Genomic DNA, 21,437 nt, shown 5'->3' on the forward strand with positions numbered 1-21,437 from the left:
AATATAGCTTTTTGGTCTAAACTCCACTCGCCATGTTTGGAGGAAGAAGAAGGATGAGTACAACCCCAAGAACACCATCCCAACCGTGAAGCATGGAGGTGGAAAAATCATTCTTTGGGAAAGGGGACAGGACGACTGCACCGTATTGAGGGGAGGATGGAAGGGGCCATGTTTCGCGAGATCTTGGCCAACAACCTCCTTCCCTCAGTAAGTGCATTGAAGATGGGTCGTGGCTGGATCTTCCAGCATGACAACGACCCGAAACACACAGCCAGGGCAACTAAGGAGTGGCTCCGTAAGAAGCATCTCAAGGTCCTGGAGTGGCCTAGCCAGTCTCCAGACCTGAACCCAATAGAAAATCTTTGGAGGGAGCTGAAAGTCCGTATTGCCCAGCGACAGCCCCGAAACCTGAAGGATCTGGAGAAGGTCTGTATGGAGGAGTGGGCCAAAATCCCTGCTGCAGTGTGTGCAAACCTGGTCAAGACCTACAGGAAACGTATGATCTCTGTAATTGCAAACAAAGGTTTTTGTACCAAATATTAAGTTCTGCTTTTCTGATGTATCAAATACTTATGTCATGCAATAAAATGCAAATTAATTACTTAAAAATCATACAATGTGATTTTCTGCATTTTTGTTTTAGATTCCGTCTCTCACAGTTGAAGTGTACCTATGATAAAAATTACAGACCTCTACATGCTTTGTAAGTAGGAAAACCTGCAAAATCGGCAGTGTATCAAATACTTGTTCTCCCCACTGTAAATGCTATGAATTCGAAGTTGTATTTACAGCTAATTGGGAATGACTGAATTCATTAACAAAGAGCTACCGTATTAGAGTTCCTTTCACACAGAATGCTCATTTTCTGTCTAGAATGATAACCTACCTTGGGAATTGTCCGCTTCATATTCCAAATAGCCCCTGGATCCAATGTTCCAATACATGGAATACTTTAATTACTGCCATTATCACAAGCCTTGCCTGTCTTTTCCCTTTGTGAGCATCCAAGGCATCGTCTGCCTATCATACTTTATTACTTTGCATCCCTCTGATGACGCTCAGAAGCCTAAAGAACCAGCAGCAGGCGGTTTGCCTTTTCTGCTTTGAGTCTTTAAGCAGCGTATGATTTCTAAATCTTATTAGTACTCCTGGCCTTTTATAAATGAACCTCCCAGGTAGATGGAAGCTTGATGGGGTTCAGAAATTGAGGGAGGGAGTGAGGAGGGAGGGAAAGGAGGAGGGGAAGGAGGGAGGGAGGGAGGGAGGGAGGGAGGGAGGGAGGGAGGGAGGGAGGGAGGCAGGCAGGCAGGCAGGCAGGCAGGCAGGCAGGCAGGCAGGCAGGCAGGGAGGGAGGGAGAGAGGGAGGGAGGGAGGGAGGGAGGGAGGGAGAGAGAGAGAGAGAGAGAGAGAGAGAGAGAGAGAGAGAGAGAGAGAGAGAGAGGGAGGGAGTGAGGGAGGGAGGGAGGAGGGAGGAGGGTGGGAGGGAGGGAGGGAATAGGGGGAGGAGGGGAATGAGTGAGGGAGGGGGGAGCGAAGAGGGGGAGGAGGGAGGGAAGAAGAGTGCTGTTAGCACTTTGCCCCCTAGGGCGAATAAGGAGTTTTCTTTGAGGGCTGGGTGGTAGGCAGTATGAGAGCTGGATGGCAGGCAGTATGAGGGCCGGGTGGTAGGCAATATGAGGGCCGGGTGGGAAGCAGTATGAGGGCCCGATAGCTGGCTGGCTGGCTCCCGTACTACCTAAGGGGATAGCTGGCTGGCTGGCTCCCGTACTACCTAAGGGGATAGCTGGCTGGCTGGCTCCCGTACTACCTAAGGGGATAGCTGGCTGGCTGGCTCCCGTACTACCTAAGGGGATAGCTGGCTGGCTGGCTCCCGTACTACCTAAGGGGTGTTTACTGTTGCTTTTGATGTATCAGTCTCGAACGCAGCCCTAATTAAAGCTGCCACGGCTGGGTGCCTGCAGAGATAATGTTCTATTATTATAGTAATTTGTTTCAATTAAACGCTCAGTGATTTTACAAGAACAATTGTGAACCTGAGTCAGTGAGCCATCACTCTCAAACAAATTTGCTCCAATCAGGGAGGGTGTGAACAGGGGGATTGAAGGCTTGGTTAGCCTGGGCAGTATAGTAGGGGCGCTATTCAATCACACTGCGTTTGTACATTGTGTGAAAATACTCTCTTCAGCCAAAGGGAGCCATTGAGACCATCTTCCACTTGGCTCATGCTGTTTCTCTGCTTGACATGACAATGCTAAGTATGGCCACGCCTACTGGCAATGCTATGTATGGCCACGCCTACTGGCAATGGTATGTATGGACATGCCTACTGGCAATGCTATGTATGGCCACGCCTACTGGCAATGGTATGTATGGACACGCCTACTGGCAATGCTATGTATGGCCACGCCTACTGGCAATGGTATGTATGGCCTCGCATACTGACAATGCTATGTATGGCCACGCCTACTGGCAATGCTATGTATGGACACGCCTACTGGCAATGCTATGTATGGCCACGCCTACAGGCAATGCTATGTATGGACACGCCTACTGGCAATGCTATGTATGGACACGCCTACTGGCAATGCTATGTATGGACACGCCTACTGGCAATGCTATGTATGGCCACGCCTACTGGCAATGCTATGTATGGACACGCCTACTGGCAATGCTATGTATGGCCACGCCTACTGGCAATGCTATGTATGGACACGCCTACTGGCAATGCTATGTATGGACACGCCTACTGGCAATGCTATGTATGGATACGCCTACTGGCAATGCTATGTATGGCCACGCCTACTGGCAATGCTATGTATGGACACGCCTACTGGCAATGCTATGTATGGACACGCCTACTGGCAATGCTATGTATGGACACGCCTACTGGCAATGCTATGTATGGCCACGCCTACTGGCAATGCTATGTATGACCACGCCTACTGGCAATGCTATGTATGGCCACGCCTACTGGCAATGCTATGTATGGACACGCCTACTGGCAATGCTATGTATGGCCACGCCTACTGGCAATGCTATGTATGGCCACGCCTACTGGCAATGCTATGTATGGCCACGCCTACTGGCAATGCTATGTATGGACACGCCTACTGGCAATGCTATGTATGGCCACGCCTACTGGCAATGCTATGTATGGATACGCCTACTGGCAATGCTATGTATGGCCACGCCTACTGGCAATGCTATGTATGGACACGCCTACTGGCAATGCTATGTATGGACACGCCTACTGGCAATGCTATGTATGGACACGCCTACTGCAATTCTACTACCCTTCCAATACTACAACGAGCAAATAGTCCATGCATAGTGGTGGTCCAGTCAATGTTATTTTACGAAGCTAGAGCCCTGAAACCTTGTATAGCATTGGGTCCTAAAAGTTGTCCTTTGTAGCTCAGTTGGTAGAGAATAGCGCTTGTAACGCCAGGTCAGTGGGTTTGATTCCTGGGGCCACCCATATGTAAAATATGTATTGGATGGCATGTATTATATATCCATAGTGTCTCTGTGTAGCTTTAGCTCTCTAGTTATTGGGTCCTAAATATAATTACAGATATGGAGATGATTTGAATGATATGAATTCATTCTTAGGACAAAAGCAAGAAGTATCCACTCCATACTGTCTCTCTCTGGGAAGCTCTAGCTCTCTAATCTCCTTCACTGTGACATCACAGTTGCTGGTCAGATCGCCTCTGCTAAATCACACGGTGCAGGCAATCTGAGCTGCGATGAAACCATTTCAAAGGTAAGGCTAGAGGATCATAGCTTTCTGATGTCCCGTCATAATTGGAAAGCTGTTGTTATTTGACTCCCATTTCACTATGATGTATAGGATGTGAATACAAACATGGCAACCATAACAACAGCGGGGGAGAGGGGAACAGATTCACCCCGAAGTTTTGTCCTGCTTGCCTTGCATCACAGTTAGGGTCAGCTGGGTGTTCATTCTGGATGTTAAAAATGCAATATCCAACTGTCTCCCAGCCGAGTGTGTGTGTGTGTGTGTGTGTAGTGTGTGTGTGTAGTGTGTGTGTGTATGTATACTGTACGTGTGTGTGTGTGTGTGTGTGTGTGTGTGTGTGCACATTTACATGTGTTTGTGTGACTTCTACATCCAGAAGTGTAAAACAATAAAGTGAAAATCTCAGAAAAGTGCACCCTTTGACAATGGAGATGCCTCATTTATTATATCATCGCCCGTTGCATCATCATTGCCCTATTAGAATAAAGAGAACATGTTGTCTGTCTGTCTGTCTGTCTGTCCTGGGGGGGAGCGAGTCAGACAGTAATGGACAAATATAGCCTGTTACCCAGACAGTAGTCCCCCCCCCACCCCACCCCCACGTACAGAGATGATACCATTTACGAATTAGCATACAGTACCTATGGCAACCGTCAACCTTTGTGAGATTCTTTCATAATGTTTGTACAGCCGTCACCCACCTGCTTCATTTAGCTCAGGGTGACTGACTTTTTTCTCTCTCTGAGTCTCTGAAAGGGCAAACAAAAAACACTCAAAAATATTTAATAAAAGCGCCTTTACGATAACGATTTGGTTAGACAACAGTTGGGAGTGTAATTATGTGACTTGTAATCGTGATGCATTGCATGAATAGGGTTTCTACAAGTAGTGTATAGAGGATCTTGCATTATGGTGTTCATATCGTAATGGTGTGAAATGTACATGTTTGTTGGAAAGGTAATACCATACTGAACAAAAACATAAACGCAACATGTAAAGTGTTGGTCCCATGGTTCATGAAATCCCAGAAAAGATCCCAGAAATGTTCGATGCGCACAAAAAGCTTATTTCTCTCAAATGTTTTACACAAATTTGTTTACATCCCTGTTAGTGAGCATTTCTCCTTTGCCAAGATAATCCATCCACCTGACAGGTGTGGTATATCAAGAAGCTGATTAAACAGCATGATCATTAAACAGGTGCACCTTGTGCTGGGAACAATAAAAGGCCACTCTAAAATGTGCAGTTTTGTCACACAACACAACGCCACAAATGTCTCAAGTTTTGAGGGAGCGTGCAATTGGCATGCTGACTGCAGGAATGTCCACCAGAGCTGTTGTCTGATAATTGAATGTTAATTTCTCTACCATAAGCCGCCTCCAACATTGTTTTAGAGAATTTGGCAGTATGTCCAACCAGCCTCACAACCGCAGACCACGTGTAATCACGCCAGCCCAGGACCTCCACATCCGGCTTCTTCACCTGCGGGATCGTCTGAGGCCAGCCACCCGGACAGCTGATGAAACTGCGGGTTTGCACAACCGAAGAATTTCTGCACAAACTGTCAGAAAAACCATCTCAGGGAATTTTATCTGTGTGCTCGTCATCCTCACCAGGGTCTTGACCTGACTGCAATTCAGCGGCATAACCGACTTCAGTGGGGAAATGCTCACCTTCGATGGCCACTGGGACGCTGGAGAAGTGTGCTCTTCACGGATGAATCCCGGTTTCAACTGTACCGGGCAGATGGCAGACAGTGTGTATGGCGTTGTGTGGGCAAACGGTTTGCTGATGTCAACGTTGTGAACAGAGTGCCACATGGTGGCAGTGGGGTTATGGTATGGGCAGGCATAAGCTACGGTCAGCACCCAATGTCACAGGAAGGCCAAAAAGATCATCACCCGAGCCACTGCCTGTTCACCCCGTTATCATCCAGAAGGCAAGGTCAGTACAAGTGCATCAAAGCCGGGACCGAGAGAATGAAAAACAGCTTCTATCTCAAGGCCATCAGACTGTTAAATAGCCATCACTAGCACATTAGAGGCTGCTGGTGCCTATTGAAATCACTGGCCACTTCAAGAGGTGGAACACTAGTCACTTTAATAATGTTTACATATCTTGCATTATTCATCTCATATGTATATACTGTATTCTATAATATTCTAGCCACTATTCTTAGTCCATGCCGCTCTGTCATTGCTTGTCCATATATATATATTCTTAAATTCCATTCCTTACTTAGATTTGTGTGTATTGGGTATATGTTGTGAAATTGTTAGATATTACTTGTTACTTGTATTACTGCACTGTCGGAGCTAGAAGCACAAGCATTTCGCTACACCCGCAATAACATCTGCTAAACATGTGTATGTGACAAATAACATTTTATTTCATTTGATTTAATTTGACAACGAATACAATTGCATTCTATCTATGGCAATTTGAATGCACAGAGATACCGTGGCGAGATCCTGAGGCCCATTGTCGTGCCATTCATCCGCTGCCATCACCTCATGTTTCAGCATGGTAATGCATGGCCCCATGTCGCCAGGATCTGTACACAATTCCTGGAAGCTGAAAATGTCCCAGTTCTTCCATGGCCTGCATACTCACCAGACATGAAACCCATTGAGCATGTTTGGGATGCTCTGGATCAACGTGTTCGAAAGTGTGTTCCAGTTCCCGCCAATATCCAGCAACTTCCCACAGCCCACAATCAACAGCCTGATCAACTCTATGTGAAGGAAATGTGTCGCGCTGCATGAGGCAAATGGTGGTCACACCAGATACTGACTGGTTTTCTGTTCCACGCATCACTTTTTTTTTTTAAAGGTATCTGTGACCAACAGATGCATATCTGTATTCCCAGTCATGTGAAATCCATAGATTAGGGCCTAATGAATTTATTTCAATTGACTGATTTCCTTATATGAACTGTAACTCAGTAAAATCTTTGAAATTGTTGCGATTATATTTTTGTTCAGTGTAGTTACCAGACGCGCCATTTACTACTGTTCCTTAATTTTTAGAGGACCAAATTCAATTTCTTTGAATTGATCACATGCAAAAGAAACTACAGTGTATGTTGTATATGTTTACCCTTAGTTTCAATTGACACAATGCTTCTGCTGTTTACTTCTCAGTGTACCTTTTGCTTCCTTAATTGCTATTTTCTTGTGTTGGCATGGTGATTGCACAAGGGAATACAGTCGATACAGTGTTTGCACACACCATCTGAACCCAGTGCAAGGTGTATTAACCTTGGTACATTCATTCAACCCATTTCTCACAAAGAGACACCATTTATTTGCAATATATGAAGAGATGAGAGGATATTTTGGAAATGAGCTATTTTAAAAGTTAAAATGTTGAATAAATTCACAGTCCGAAGCTCCTGACATGTAGACATATTACAATATCCTGCTTTTCAAGTGATTGATCAACTGATCAACATCTGGCTTTTATGCCTCATATTTTACATTTGAGTACTCAGCTTTAATGGAAAAGGAACTAGAATTTAAGCAAATGCTATGAAGAACCAGTTAGAATATGAATAGTGGCAGAATGTGTCTATACTGGATTCCAAACAAATATTATGAATTATTCATGTTTTGGTTGAAAGAGAAAATGATTGATAGTAGTCCGCTATGGCTTCTCCATCTTCCTCCTCTAACAATAAGAATTAAATGGGTAATTCCTTTTGTCCCAAGTACTCCTCCACAGTTCTATTAAAACAGATAGCTCCCAATAGGAAACTACAGAGGACCCCTGTACCTTGCCACTCTGCTACTTTTCTGTTCCGCAGGTCTATTTCGTTTGTTTATATGAAACATAAGTGTGCTCAGATTAAAGGGTGACGATTTCGCCAAGAGGCTGTTGCTATGGAAATAGGTCTGCTGTAGTTATAATAGGCCATTCGTGTTTGATTCATTGGTTTTTCAACGCTTCTTGGTTTGTGAAGACCCTTTAAGAGCAGCTCCACCAAAAATGGAAAAAGAATGGATTTTTTTTTTTCTTTCTCTTTTTTAGCTAAAGCTGTTTGAGAAGTGGAGTGATGGTGGTTTGAATTATGATTTGAGGTTGCAAGGTTGTGTTTTGGGTGGGGTGAGGTTAGAGCATGGTTATTTGAAAAGCAAAAGGAATGTCTTTGTTCAGGCAGCTTTTTGTTAGCTGCTGTTGAGGCAAACTAAAAAAATCTTACGTCCTGTAAATATTTTGGGGGTTTTCAAAGCCGAGAGTCTGTACAACATTACATTACCAGTACATTTTATTCTCAGCAGCCTACTGAGGCCAATTATAATTACAGCACTGCAGACCCTTCATCTCAGAGGCTCTACTTGTGTTTATCAAGATCTCATATGCTAGGGCCCCTGCAATTAGATATTTTTAGCACGGCACTAATGTGTAATGTGTTATTTAACTCATGAATGTTTACAGGGCTTATAAATGCTAGTTGATCAATTTCTGAGCTGTAAATTGACAAACATTCCCCAATTATGATTGCATTAACGCCTGCTTTGGCTGGTGTACGTCCTGATAGATTTTGAATTAATTTTATTTCAGAAGATCTGTTAGACTACTAAGGACTCATTAATCAGTTGAAAGCGTGTATCCTCCTTTAATGGGTCAACTACCAACAATGAACTTGGAAGCAGCGTTTTTTCTACTTGAATGACAAACCAGAGTAATTGTAGTCTATAGGCTATTATTCTATAAGCACAGCTTGTGCTCTGAACCATCCTGGTACTCAGTGGAAAATTGAGTAAACGTTGGCCATGTTGCCACCTGCTTGTCCCAAATGATCCTAATGATGTTCTACAGTGGCAAGACACCTCCCACCTCACTTTGAAAATGGTTATGTGATTAATTGGTTTGGATCGTAAATTCCAGGCAGGGACATCAGAGGGTGTTGACTTAAGTCCAAGGGTGGCAGTGCAGATCTCCATAAAAAAACTATATTTTTTAATGAATTCACAAGTAAGATAAAGGAACAGATAGTCTTTGATTGTTGGTGTGATTAATGATACTGTATGTTGTTCAAGGTCATTTGCACCACAGGACTGGACTTGATATTCAACACATCAAATCTTGCCTCAAAAGCGTAATCAAGATAAAAATGGGCAGAAAAGTGCAGTTTAGTGCAGGAACGTATATGGTGTGTGTTTCAGTCATGACTGAGGAGAGTGGGAAAATCTAGATACGTTGACTTCCGACCAGTCCTGAGGAGAACAGTGGGACCAGTGAACCCGGAACGGCACACTCACTTTCTTTGATCTCCTACCTACCGTTTGCCCTCATTAATGCAGGCTTCAAGTTTTTTTGGTAAATTGGGAATGTACAATTGATAAAGTTAAAGTAGTAAAGCTGGTCTTCTTCTCTCACCCAGATCCAGGAGATGACTCGCCACGACGGTTCACATTATGACCTCAGCCGTCACAACCCCCATCTGATAAACATGTCACCTAGGATACTGTCCCATCACTCCATGAGTGCACTGTCCCAACTGAACTCTCAGGTTGGCCGGAGTGCACTTACCCATGGTTCTCCCTCACCTCCCGGAAGTAAATCAGCCACACCCTCTCCCTCGAGCTCCACACAGGAAGAGGAAACCGATTCCCACCATAAGGTACTGATGTGGCAATGCTTCTTTGATTTCGCTGAACCTAGGGAAAGTCAGGGTGTTGCTCTTGTTGGTGTTGGGTGTTGCAAGGTGGAAGGAAAATTGTCAAATTGTCGTTAACCTATAACTATATTTTCTTTCAGACAGGGTTGTGTGACTTGCTGTCACGTTGTTTAATTTGTGTATGTATGGCAGAATGACAGTGAATGTATGGCAATTATTCAACAAGCGACTTTGTGGGGTTTTAAGCGCGGTAGTATATTTATGAGCACAGACATATCTCCAATCTCATAGGTAATTAGGGATCATCTGGTATTTTTTAGATTGGCTTCGAATCCTAGTTCAAACTGAAAGCAATGTAGCTTTTTATTTTCCCTTTTTGTTCTAATTGTTTTGCTGTCTAAATTATTTCAATTGAAATGTCCCCGTAATGTGGGATTTGCTGAGAATCCGTTATCACCATGCCATCTCCTTAATTGCACATTGTTAATTGTCACATCAAGAAAGGAGATGGAGAAAGAACTTCTTACTCCCTTTCCAGTTATGTTGTGGATTATTTTTTTCAAATTCCCTTGTTGATTATACTGCTTTATGTATGTTCACATAACTGGTGTTATTGTTGTTCTCTGGGCCCTATCCATAGTGATTTACAGAAGCTGTGTTCAATTCTTTATATTGCAGCAATGGCAACAGGGATGCATTTGGATGTTTTCCTCTGTATTCGTCTGTAAGACGTTGCTATAAGATGTGGGAGACAGAACTTGAGGCAACATACTGTAGTTCCAAACCAAATGACTTGAAGCAGAAGTCTTCTACATCGTGTATTGTAGTCTTCTAGACCTCTACACACCTATCAATAGATGTGTTTCTCAGCTGTGGGGTAAACATGTTGAAAAGGACAGCAAAGCTTGAGGGAGTATATGTGTGCCTCAATCCCTCACAGCTCTTTCATTTGAAACAAGGACACAGGAATACATACTCAATAAGTGACATTATTTAATTTATGTAAATCCATACAACAAAGCATACAGAAATGACTCAACAATCAGGGCTCTCACTGGATTTGTTTTCCATTTACCTGGGGGATTATAAAATATGAATATGAATGTATAATTGAATCCGGGGGTTTCTATAGTGTTGTTGCATATTTATCAGCATCTGTACACAAGCATACAGCGATACAACGTTAGACCAGCACATTTTCTGAAACACAATTTTTTCTCCACCATACAAGCTCCCCGCTGTGCAAGACTGTTCATGTATGAAAAAACCCAGATTACAATTTCTCCCCTATCAGTATGTAATTCCATTAGCCTCCAATGTATTCAACATCCACATCAAAGCTAGTAGAAACAAAGGTGATTTTTAATACATTTTGCTCCATTGCACAAAAGTTGGAATCTATTATCTAAATGAAACTCTTTAAGAAGAGTGTCGTCAGGAATGTTAGGTGAGAAATGTACATTTTTACCTAGTACGGGAAGAAATGTGTTTGTGTTGTTTTGATAAATAATTTTTGACAATGTAAACGAGGTATTGCTGAAGAAAAACAGCTTCAATTGGAATAGATAATGGTAGTGTTATATTAGACTTGAGAGATTGAATCTCAGTTTCTGTTCATAGAGTACAATTCAAAACAAGAGAGTATTAATAGTATCATACTGTAAATACATGTTCTACATATAAATACAACGTTCTGTGTTTGATGTGAACAGGTTTAGCTTATTACATTGAATGTTTCTTTACTGAGAATTCTAAATGAAACCGAATACTGCACTGCAAATCATTGTTGAAAAGGGGAGTTGTTTGCATTTTGACTGTGGATGTCTCAATAACTTGGAATGGATTCAATCAAACGGTCATTACGATGAAAATGCACACTTTCATTAAAGTCTAAATTAGTTTTATTTTGTTTTTCGCTGCAAAAGTTCATACACATTATTGTCTATTAACCTAGTGAGAAGATAAGAGGTAAGTCATACTTATTCTTACACTTGACTGGCAACTCATCTCTTGATGTTGGGGATGCAAGCTTGTTTGAGCTGTCTGCTGGGCATAGATGTGGATGAGTTGGCACACTGACCATGATCATTTGTCTACGTGAGGCAGTGAAACGTTACCAATGGAAGGAGGTGTGAAGTGAGAGGAGTGGGGAGCGTCTTGTCACTGTGTTCTGTTGATCTCCTCATGTTGTAGAGAGGTGTATGCACATAATGGCAGACACAAGTGACATCACACCAAGTCTGATAGCCTACCATTGTGGAGAGCACTGTCGAAAGGGAGCAGTTGAAGTTTACCACATCTCTTACCTGTGTCATACAGTACATTCTCTGTGAGTGAGCAGTCGTCTTCTTGTAAGGAACTACAAAGTTCAGTCTCCAAACAGAAAGACACGAGAGACAAATTAATAACGTTTATTTTATTTTTTATCTTCTTCCAGATGACGGGCGAGAAGCGGCCCTCCTCGGAGATGACGAAGCCCAAACCCAAACCACAGAAGAAGAAGAAGAAAAAGGACCCCAACGAGCCGAACAAGCCTGTGTCGGCCTACGCCCTCTTCTTCAGGGACACCCAGGCGGCCATCAAGGGCGCCAACCCCAACGCCACCTTCGGGGACGTGTCCAAGATCGTGGCCTCCATGTGGGACAGCCTGGGGGAGGAGGCGAAACAGGTACACAAACACACACCTATACACACACGTGCATACACACACACACACACACACCAACATACATGTATATACATACATACATACACACACACACCAAACACACTCTGAAATTAGTGGATAATGTTTTGCAGGTCTTAATGACATAATTGCATTCCTGATGTAATAACATTCACTTTAACGCCATAACACGTTGACAGACATACAGTTGAAGTCGGAAGTTTACATACACTTAGGTTGGAATCATTAAAACTTGATTTTCAACCACTCCACACATTTCTTGTTAACAAACTATAGTTTTGGCAAGTCGGTTAGGACATCTACTTTGTGCATGACACAAGTAATTTTTCCAACAATTGTTTACAGACAGATTATTTCACTTATTATTCACTGTATCACAATTCCAGTGGGTCAGAAGTTTACATACACTAAGTTGACTGTGCTTTTAAACAGCTTGGAAAATTCCAGAAAATTATGTCATGGCTTTAGAAGCTTCTGATAGGCTAATTGACATCATTTGAGTCAATTGGAGGTGTACCTGTGGATGTATTTCAAGGCCTACCTTCAAACTCAGTGCCTTTTTGCTTGACATCATGGGAAAATGAAAAGAAATCAGCCAAGACCTCAGAAAAAAAGTGTAGACCTCCACACGTCTGGTTCATCCTTGGGAGCAATTTCCCAACACCTGAAGGTACCACGTTCATCTGTGCACACAATAGTAAGCAAGTATAAACACCATGGGACCACGCAGCCGTCATACCGCTCAGGAAGGAGACGCGTTCTGTCTCCTAGAGATGAACGTACTTTGGTGCGAAAAGTACAAATCAATCCCAGAACAACAGCAAAAGTATCTATATCCACAGTAAAACGAGTCCTATATCGACATAACCTGAATGGCCGCTCAGCAAGGAAGAAGCCACTGCTCCAAAACCGCCAAAATTCCTCCTGACAGAGCTGGTGTAACTGAGTCAGTTTTGTAGGCCTCCTTGCTCGCACACGCTTTTTCAGTTCTGCCCACACATTTCCTATAGGATTGAGGTCAGGGCTTTGTGATGGCCACTCCAATACCTTGACTTTGTTGTCCTTAAGCCATTTTGCCACAACTTTGGAAGTATGCTTGGGGTCATTGTCCATTTGGAAGACCCAAATGGACAATGACCAAGCTTTAACTTCCTGACTGATGTCTTGAGATGTTGCTTCAATATATCCACATACTTTTCCTTCCTCATGATGTCATTTATTTTGTGAAGTGCACCAGTCCCTCCTGCAGCAAAGCACCCCCACAGCAAGACTCCCGAGTGGCGCAGTGGTCTAAGGCACTGCATCGCAGTGCTAGCTGTGCCACTAGAGATCCTGGTTCGAATCCAGGCTCTGTCGTACCCGGCCGCGACCGGGAGACCCATGGGGCGGCGCACAATTGGCCCAGGGTAGGGGAGGGAATGGCCGGCAGGGATGTAGCTCAGTTGGTAGAGCATGGCGTTTGCAACGCCAGGGTTGTGGGTTCATTTCCTACGGGGGGCCAGTATGAAAAAAATTATAATAAATAATAATGTATGCACTCACTAACTGTAAGTCGCTCTGGATAAGAGCGTCTGCTAAATGACTAAAATGTAAATGTAAGACGCTGTCACCCCCGTGCTTCACGGTTGGGATTGTGTTCTTCGGCTTGCAAGCATTCCCCACCTTTTTCCTCCAAAGATAACGATGGTCATTATGGCCAAACAGTTCTATTTTTGTTTCATCAGACCAGAGGACATTTCTCCAAAAAGTACGATCTTTGTCCCCATGTGCAGTTGCAAACCGTAGTCTGGCTTTTTTATGGTGGTTTTGGAGCAGTGGCTTCTTCTTTGCTGAGCAGCCTTTCAGGTTATGTCGATATAGGACTCGTTTTACTGTGGATATAGATACATTTGTACCTGTTTCCACCAGCATCTTCACAAGGTCCTTTGCTGTTGTTCTGGGATTGATTTGCACTTTTCGCACCAAAGTACGTTCAGCTCTAGGAGACAGAACGCGTCTCCTTCCTGAGCGGTATGATGGCTGCGGGGTCCCATGGTGTTTATACTTGCGTACTATTGTTTGTACAGATGAACGTGGTACCTTCAGGCGTTTTGGAAATTGCTCCCAAGGATGAACCAGACTTGTTGAGGTCTACAATTTTTTTTTCTGAGGTCTTGACTGATTTCTTTGGATTTTCCCATGATGTCAAGCAAAGAGGCACTGAGTTTGAAGGTAGGCCTTGAAATACATCCACAGGTACACCTCCAATTGACTCAAATGATGTCAATTAGCCTATCAGAAGATTCTAAAGCCATGACATCATTTTCAGGCTGTTTAAAGGCACAGTCAACTTAGTGTATATAAACTTCTGACCCACTGGAATTGTGATACAGTGAATTATAAGTGAAATAATCTGTCTGTAAACAATTGTTGGAAAAATAACTTGTGTCATGCACAAAGTAGATGTCCTAACCGACTTGCCAAAACTATAGTTTGTTAACAAGAAGTTTGTGGAGAGGTTGAAAACAAGTTTTAATGACTCCAACCTAAGTGTATTTAAACTTCCGACTTCAACTGTATATATGATATGATATATGATCAGTCAAACACAACATAAAGGTACACAAAATGGCCGACCTTCACTTCAGGTGTTTTCTTCCAGACAGAACCATGGAGGCCTACAGTATATCGAAGTAACAGTGTATTTACAATCATCACAATGTAGCTAAATGTAAGTGAACACAGTCATCTCTCGCCAACACCTCACACATCTGTCAGAACAGAAGCGCCATAGAATCTCCTGTCAAAGAGAAGAAATGTCATATTCACACAGTAATCACAGAAAACAATAGTTAAACCAACAACAAACCCATCTTAGACAATCATCTTTGTTCTAGACATAGAGGAGGAGGCAGAATAACGGCTCAGGTCAAAGAAAATAAATATCTAATTTGTAGTCACAAATAGTAGCACATACATCAATCTTAAAGTGGTAGTTCACTTCAAAAGCCAAATTTGTCAGATGTTTCCAGTCCATATAGCTGCATCTATGCTACCGAATGTGTGGACATGGACTGATCTCATTATTAGATCACTTTTTAGGCCTGATAGCAGCTGAGGAACTTTGATTTCGAACTGAACTGTCACTTTAATATCTAATTTATTAGGATCTGCCCATTTCAGGTGATGGGAGGGGTCTGTAGGAGAAATGAATGCTCAAAGATTGTTGGGCTGCATCTCACCAGTTTCAATGTCTGTTTTTAATGGTATGACAAGCAGTGAAAGGGCATCATGATTGTCATGCAAATGTCCTTATTCGCCTTGATTTGAACTTTGAACTGTGGAACATGTACAAGGTACAGCAACAGGATCATTTCCATGCATTTCATTCGAATATTTAGCATCGCTACGCCTTTATTTACCTATAAAATGGTGAATACTGTGAAACTTTGCACAATATGAATTGCACCGTAGATTAAAAGGGTTGGAAACAAAACAACCAACGATTATGTACCATATGGAGAGCTTGGCACTATAAGGCTCCATCTGCAAAAATATGATTCTGAGATAATTGGCTTTAAAGTTCTGAACCCTTATTGGTTTGAGTGGTGTCAGCAATTTTTTTATTGTATTCTTTGGAATTTAACAACATGAATTGCGGTATTTAGAGTAATACAGTGCATTCGGAAAGTATTCAGACCCCTTGACTTTTTCCACATTTTTTTCCACATTTTGTTACGTTGCAGCATCTTTGGCAGCGATTACAGCCTCAAGTCTTCTTGGGTATGACGCTACAAGCTTGGCACACCTGTATTTGGGGAGTTTCTACCATTCTTCTCTACAGATCCTCTCAAGCTCTGTCAGGTTGGATGGGGAGCATTGCTGCACAGCTATTTTCAGGTCTCTCCAGAGATGTTCGGTCGGCCACTCAAGGACACACCTGTACTTCTCCGTTCATCTTTCCCTCGATCCTGACTAGTGTCCCAGTCCTTGCCGCTGAAAAACATCCCCACAGCATGATGCTGCCACCACCATGCTTCACCGTAGGGATGGTGCCAGGTTTCCTCCAGATGTGACGCTTGGCATTCAGGCCAAAGAGTTCAATCTTGGTTTCATCAGACCAGAGAATCTTGTTTCTCATGGTCTGAGAGTCTTTAGGTGCCTTTTGGCAAACTCCAAGCGGGCTGTCATGTGCCTTTTACTGAGGAGTGGCTTCCATCTGGCCACTCTACCATAAAGGCCTGATTGGTGGAGTGCTGCAGAGATGGTTGTCCTTCTGGAAGGTTCTCCCATCTCCACAGAGGAACTCTAGAGCTCTGTCAGAGTGACCATCGGGTTCAGTATGAAAATGTATGCACTCACTAACTGTAAGTCGCTCTGGATAAGAGCGTCTGCTAAATGACAAAAAAAATAAAAACAAAAATGTAAAAATGTTCTTGGTTACCTCCCTGACTAAGCCCCTTCTCCCCCGATTGCTCAGTTTGGCCGGGCGGCCAGCTCTAGGAAGAGTCTTGGTGGTTCCAAACTTCTGCCATTTAAGAATGATGGAGGCCGTTGTGTTCTTGGGGACCTTCAATGCTGCAGAAATGTTTTGGTACCCTTCCCCAGAACTGTGCCTCGACACAATCCTGTCTTGGGGCTCTACGGACAATTATTTCGACCTCATGGCTTGGTTTTTGCTCTGACATGCATTTTCAACTGTGGGACCTTATATAGACAGGTGTGTGCCTTTCCAAATCATGTCCAATCAATTGAATTGACCACAGGTGGACTCATCTCAAGGATGATCAATGGAAACAGGATGCACCTGAGCTCAATTTCGAGTCTCATAGGAAAGGGTCTGAATACTTATGTAAATAAGGTAGTTCTGTTTTCGCTTTGTCCTTATGAGGTATTGTGTGTAGATTGCTGAAGAAAACATTTGATTTTATCAATTTTAGAATAAGGATGTAACGTAACAAAATGTGGAAAGAGTCAAGGGGTCTGAATACTTTCTGAAGGTAGAGAACATTGAACAGAACAAGACTATGTCAAGAACTCAATTTTGACAAAAATGCAGATAGAAGCTTATAGTCCCAAGCGCAGATAGAAGCTTATAGTCCCAAGCGCTCGATATGCTTATGTGATGCATGGCTTATGTGATGCATGGCATGTATGAAGGAATGAGGTGATATTCATGAAGTATATACTCAATGTCGATCTCATTATTACACATCAATTACAATGGCAATGCAAGCGTAGTGTAATTACTGCAGATACTCCTTCCCACTATTGACAAACCCGCAGCCATAGGGTTACAGCAATGTCAAGTTTAAGAAACTTCTCTTTCCATTTTCTTAGTCAAAGGGCCCCATAGCAACAAATTAGATAGTCTGATGACGTCAGTCCAAAGCAAGACTTATTTTTAGAATATCCACTCAGGCAGGGACCTATTGCATGTCAAGTAAATGCACCTGTCTCTATGACAAAGTGCATCGCCATCGCACACCGTATCTCCCTCTGTAAGTGTGTTTTTCCCCAAACCTACTTTATACAGCTGGACTTTGGGATGCTGGGTGTTCTTTTATTTGCAGTTAATTCTTGCCTCCTTCACCAGGCCCTCTTCAGCATGAATCTTCATTTCGCTCCTGACACCCTTGAATGCGAATTCCTCATTTCCTGCCCTTTTATTTATATCTGTTGCCCTGGTGATTTGATCATGCTGACAATACTAGATTAGCAATTGCCTCGTCCTTGAATCCGCCTCAAGGACATCTGTTCCTGAAATGTTATTGTTTGCTGGGTTCTTAACCCTTTGGTGTCCTGGCTCTTTCAAAATGTTATGTTCAACACCCTGTATTCTTTTTCTGAGGTAATGTTATTCTCCAAACAAAGATTACATTGAATGGGGTTTGTCCTTCACAGGAGGATTATAAAAAATAACAAATAAAAAAGGGAAACTCCTCCATTGAAATAATAATTTGATAGGTTGTTCTACACTTAATTGTACTCAATTTGGTTGTGCTCTCATGTGTTAAATCACATTCCTTAGCTCACAACGGCAAAATCAACTTTTTCATCAGCAACAATATATCAAATCAAATTGGCCACCATATATGAAGGGCCTTTGAAATGGAGCTATAGACTGCCTATTTCTATACAGACATTTTCAGTCTTTCCTGAATAATAATAAAAAATCTCCCCTCTCAAACTGATGAGTGCTGTTTCTTCTAGTATTTGACTGTCATGTCAGTTCTACAGTATCGATGAGGTGTACTTTAACGTCACAGACACTCTGGGGCCAGTATAACTAGAACGTAAACACATTCCCTTGCCGCAGACATATTTGTTTTAACAAAGGAATGCCCTCTGTTTCCAATGATCTATGTTAGAAAACAAGCAATTCCCAATTGAAATGAAAATATAGCAGCACTGTATCTTATTAAGTATCAGATTTATCAACATCATAAACTATGTTATTCTGTGAGCTCGGTTCACGTTTAGTTATTTTGTACTGCATGACTTATTGTTTGCCAAGCTGTCCTTGAGTGTATTAGAGGCATCTTTTTTTAATGTATTTTATGTTCGTTGCCTCATCTGAAACTTTCTTTTCTCATATAGAGTATTTCATCCCCTGGGGTCTCTGCTTTGTGGTCTAAGATCAATCGTTGAATTTGCCTTTGTTATTCCTCAAGGTGACTATGTGTTCGAAGCCCCCTCCCAAAAGAAAAAGAAAGAGTTCTTGTTTTTGTTGTTCAGATTCAGATCAATCCCCAGTTTTACGGCTATAAAGGAAAAACAGTTATAAAGGGGAAAGAAGTGCTTAGCTTTATTTAATTGAGTCTGTTGTGTTGTAGATGTGCTTCCGTGAAAGGTCAGAAGAGAGAGAGAGAGAGAGAGAGAGAGAGGGAGAGAGAGAGAGAGAGAGAGAGAGAGAGAGAGAGAGAGGGAGAGAGGGAAACACTGTCGTTCTGGCAAACGACAAGCTTTTGAACCAAACCCTCTCTCTATATCTTACTCCCTTTTCTGTATCTCTTACTTTTTCTCCCTGTCTCTCTTTCTTTCTAACTATTTCTTAATCGCTCTACCTCCAATCCCCCCACCCTCTCTTTTTCCCTCCTCCCCCCATCCTCTCCCTATCTCTCCCTCCTCCCCATCCTCTCCCTATCTCTCCCTCCTCCCCCATCCTCTCCCTATCTCTCCATCCTCCCCCATCCTCTCCCTATCTCTCCCTATCTCTCCCTCCTCCCCCATCCTCTCCCTATCTCTCCCTATCTCTCCCTCCTCCCCCATCCTCTCCCTATCTCTCCCTCCTCCCCCATCCTCTCCCTATCTCTCCCTATCTCTCCCTCCTCCCCCATCCTCTCCCTATCTCTCCCTATCTCTCCCTCCTCCCCCATCCTCTCCCTATCTCTCCCTCCTCCCCCATCCTCTCCCTATCTCTCCCTCCTCCCCCATCCTCTCCCTATCTCTCCCTATCTCTCCCTCCTCCCCCATCCTCTCCCTATCTCTCCCTCCTCCCCCATCCTCTCCCTATCTCTCCCTATCTCTCCCTCCTCCCCCATCCTCTCCCTATATCTTCCTCCTCCCCCCATCCTCTCCCTATCTATCCCTCCTCCCCCCATCCTCTCCCTATCTCTCCCTCCTCCCCCATCCTCTCCCTATCTCTCCCTCCTCCCCCATCCTCTCCCTATCTCTCCCTATCTCTCCCTCCTCCCCCATCCTCTCCCTATCTCTCCCTATCTCTCCCTCCTCCCCCATCCTCTCCCTATCTCTCCCTCCTCCCCCCATCCTCTCCCTATCTCTCCCTCCTCCCCATCCTCTCCCTATCTCTCCCTATCTCTCCCTCCTCCCCCATCCTCTCCCTATCTCTCCCTCCTCCCCCATCCTCTCCCTATCTCTCCCTATCTCTCCCTCCTCCCCCATCCTCTCCCTATATCTTCCTCCTCCCCCATCCTCTCCCTATCTATCCCTCCTCCCCCCATCCTCTCCCTATCTCTCCCTGCTCCCCCATCCTCTCCCTATCTCTCCCTCCTCCCCCATTCTCTCCCTATCTCTCCCTCCTCCCCCATCCTCTCCCCTATCTCTCCCTCCTCCCCCATCCTCTCCCTATCTCTCCCTCATCCCCCCATCCTCTCCCTATCTCTCCCTCCTCCCCCATCCTCTCCCTATCTCTCCCTCCTCCCCCATCCTCTCCCTATCTCTCCCTCCTCCCCCATCCTCTCCCTATCTCTCCCTCCTCCCCCCATCCTCTCCCTATCTCTCCCTCCTCCCCCATCCTCTCCCTATCTCTCCCTCCTCCCCCATCCTCTCCCTATCTCTCCCTCATCCCCCCATCCTCTCCCTATCTCTCCCTCCTCCCCATCCTCTCCCTATCTCTCCCTCCTCCCCATCCTCTCCCTATCTCTCCCTCCTCCCCCATCCTCTCCCTATCTCTCCCTCCTCCCCATCCTCTCCCTATCTCTCCCTCCTCCCCCATCCTCTCCCTATCTCTCCCTCCTCCCCCATCCTCTCCCTATCTCTCCCTCATCCCCCCATCCTCTCCCTATCTCTCTCTCCTCCCCCATCCTCTCCCTATCTCTCCCTATCTCTCCCTCCTCCCCCCATCCTCTCCCTATCTCTCCCTCTGTCTATCCCTTCTCTGTCTATCCCACTCAGTTGGTGTCAGTGAGGGTTCAGGAGTTATTGTCTCCTATAATTAACTGGTTATCAAACAAGAAGATTTCATTAAGGTACAATTACCGGCTAATTCTTGCGGGACACCCCCCATGTCAGGATTATGACCGTGGCATATGCTCTCTTGAAGCTTTGTTATTTCTAATTCATCCCGACCTGCAGCCTCTGACGGCTTCAATCGCTAATGAATCCACTCACTTTGGAATAATTAGAGAATCCTTAGGCATGGTAATTTATTTAAAAGTATCCGTCGTCGGACGAATCATTAGCTGTGTTAAATTAATTTGAAATTAAAGCTGCTGGGAGTACTTGGGGGTTCATTAAATAGGCAGTGCCGGCTCTATCAATATTTAAGGGCTGAGGAGTTAAGGTCGCAACTTCCAACCCGGAAATATCCTCACAGTCTGTTCTATTTTTTTGTTCTAGGATTAAGATATATTTCCAGATGTTTTTGTATATATTAACAGATTTTGATATGAATATGTAATGTGGAAACAAAGCAGACATGGATGACACAACACCATATACGGTCACTCCCCTCCTCCTCCCATCACTCGCTCTATATTGACTTTCATGCCATTAGAGGGAGAGAGGATAAACATCAGTTCTTGGGGCAAGAGTTTATTTTTACACCCCCTATAGAAGGCTGCAGTGCAAGTGTGCATGTGTGGTGTGTGTGTGTGTGTGTGCGTGTTTACGTGGATGTTTCATGCACCGTGTGTGTCTGTGTC

General features: G+C 43.9%; 1 protein-coding gene across 3 annotated transcripts in view; it reads left to right on the top strand.

Annotated features, from left to right (window-relative positions):
• LOC121577991 (thymocyte selection-associated high mobility group box protein TOX) overlaps positions 1-21,437 on the top strand; it is a 166,598-nt gene that overhangs the window by 129,639 nt on the left and 15,522 nt on the right. For 2 of the 3 annotated variants that reach the window (XM_041892024.2, XM_041892025.2), the window contains exons 5-6: positions 9,150-9,389; positions 11,824-12,054. In XM_041892024.2, coding sequence (XP_041747958.1) covers positions 9,150-9,389; positions 11,824-12,054 — 471 coding nt within the window. The remainder of the gene's footprint in view (positions 1-9,149; positions 9,390-11,823; positions 12,055-21,437) is intronic. The other variant, XM_041892026.2, reaches the window with a different exon arrangement.

The sequence above is a fragment of the Coregonus clupeaformis genome, chromosome 12 (genome assembly GCF_020615455.1).
Source record: "Coregonus clupeaformis isolate EN_2021a chromosome 12, ASM2061545v1, whole genome shotgun sequence".
In the NCBI taxonomy this organism is placed as follows: domain Eukaryota; kingdom Metazoa; phylum Chordata; class Actinopteri; order Salmoniformes; family Salmonidae; genus Coregonus; species Coregonus clupeaformis.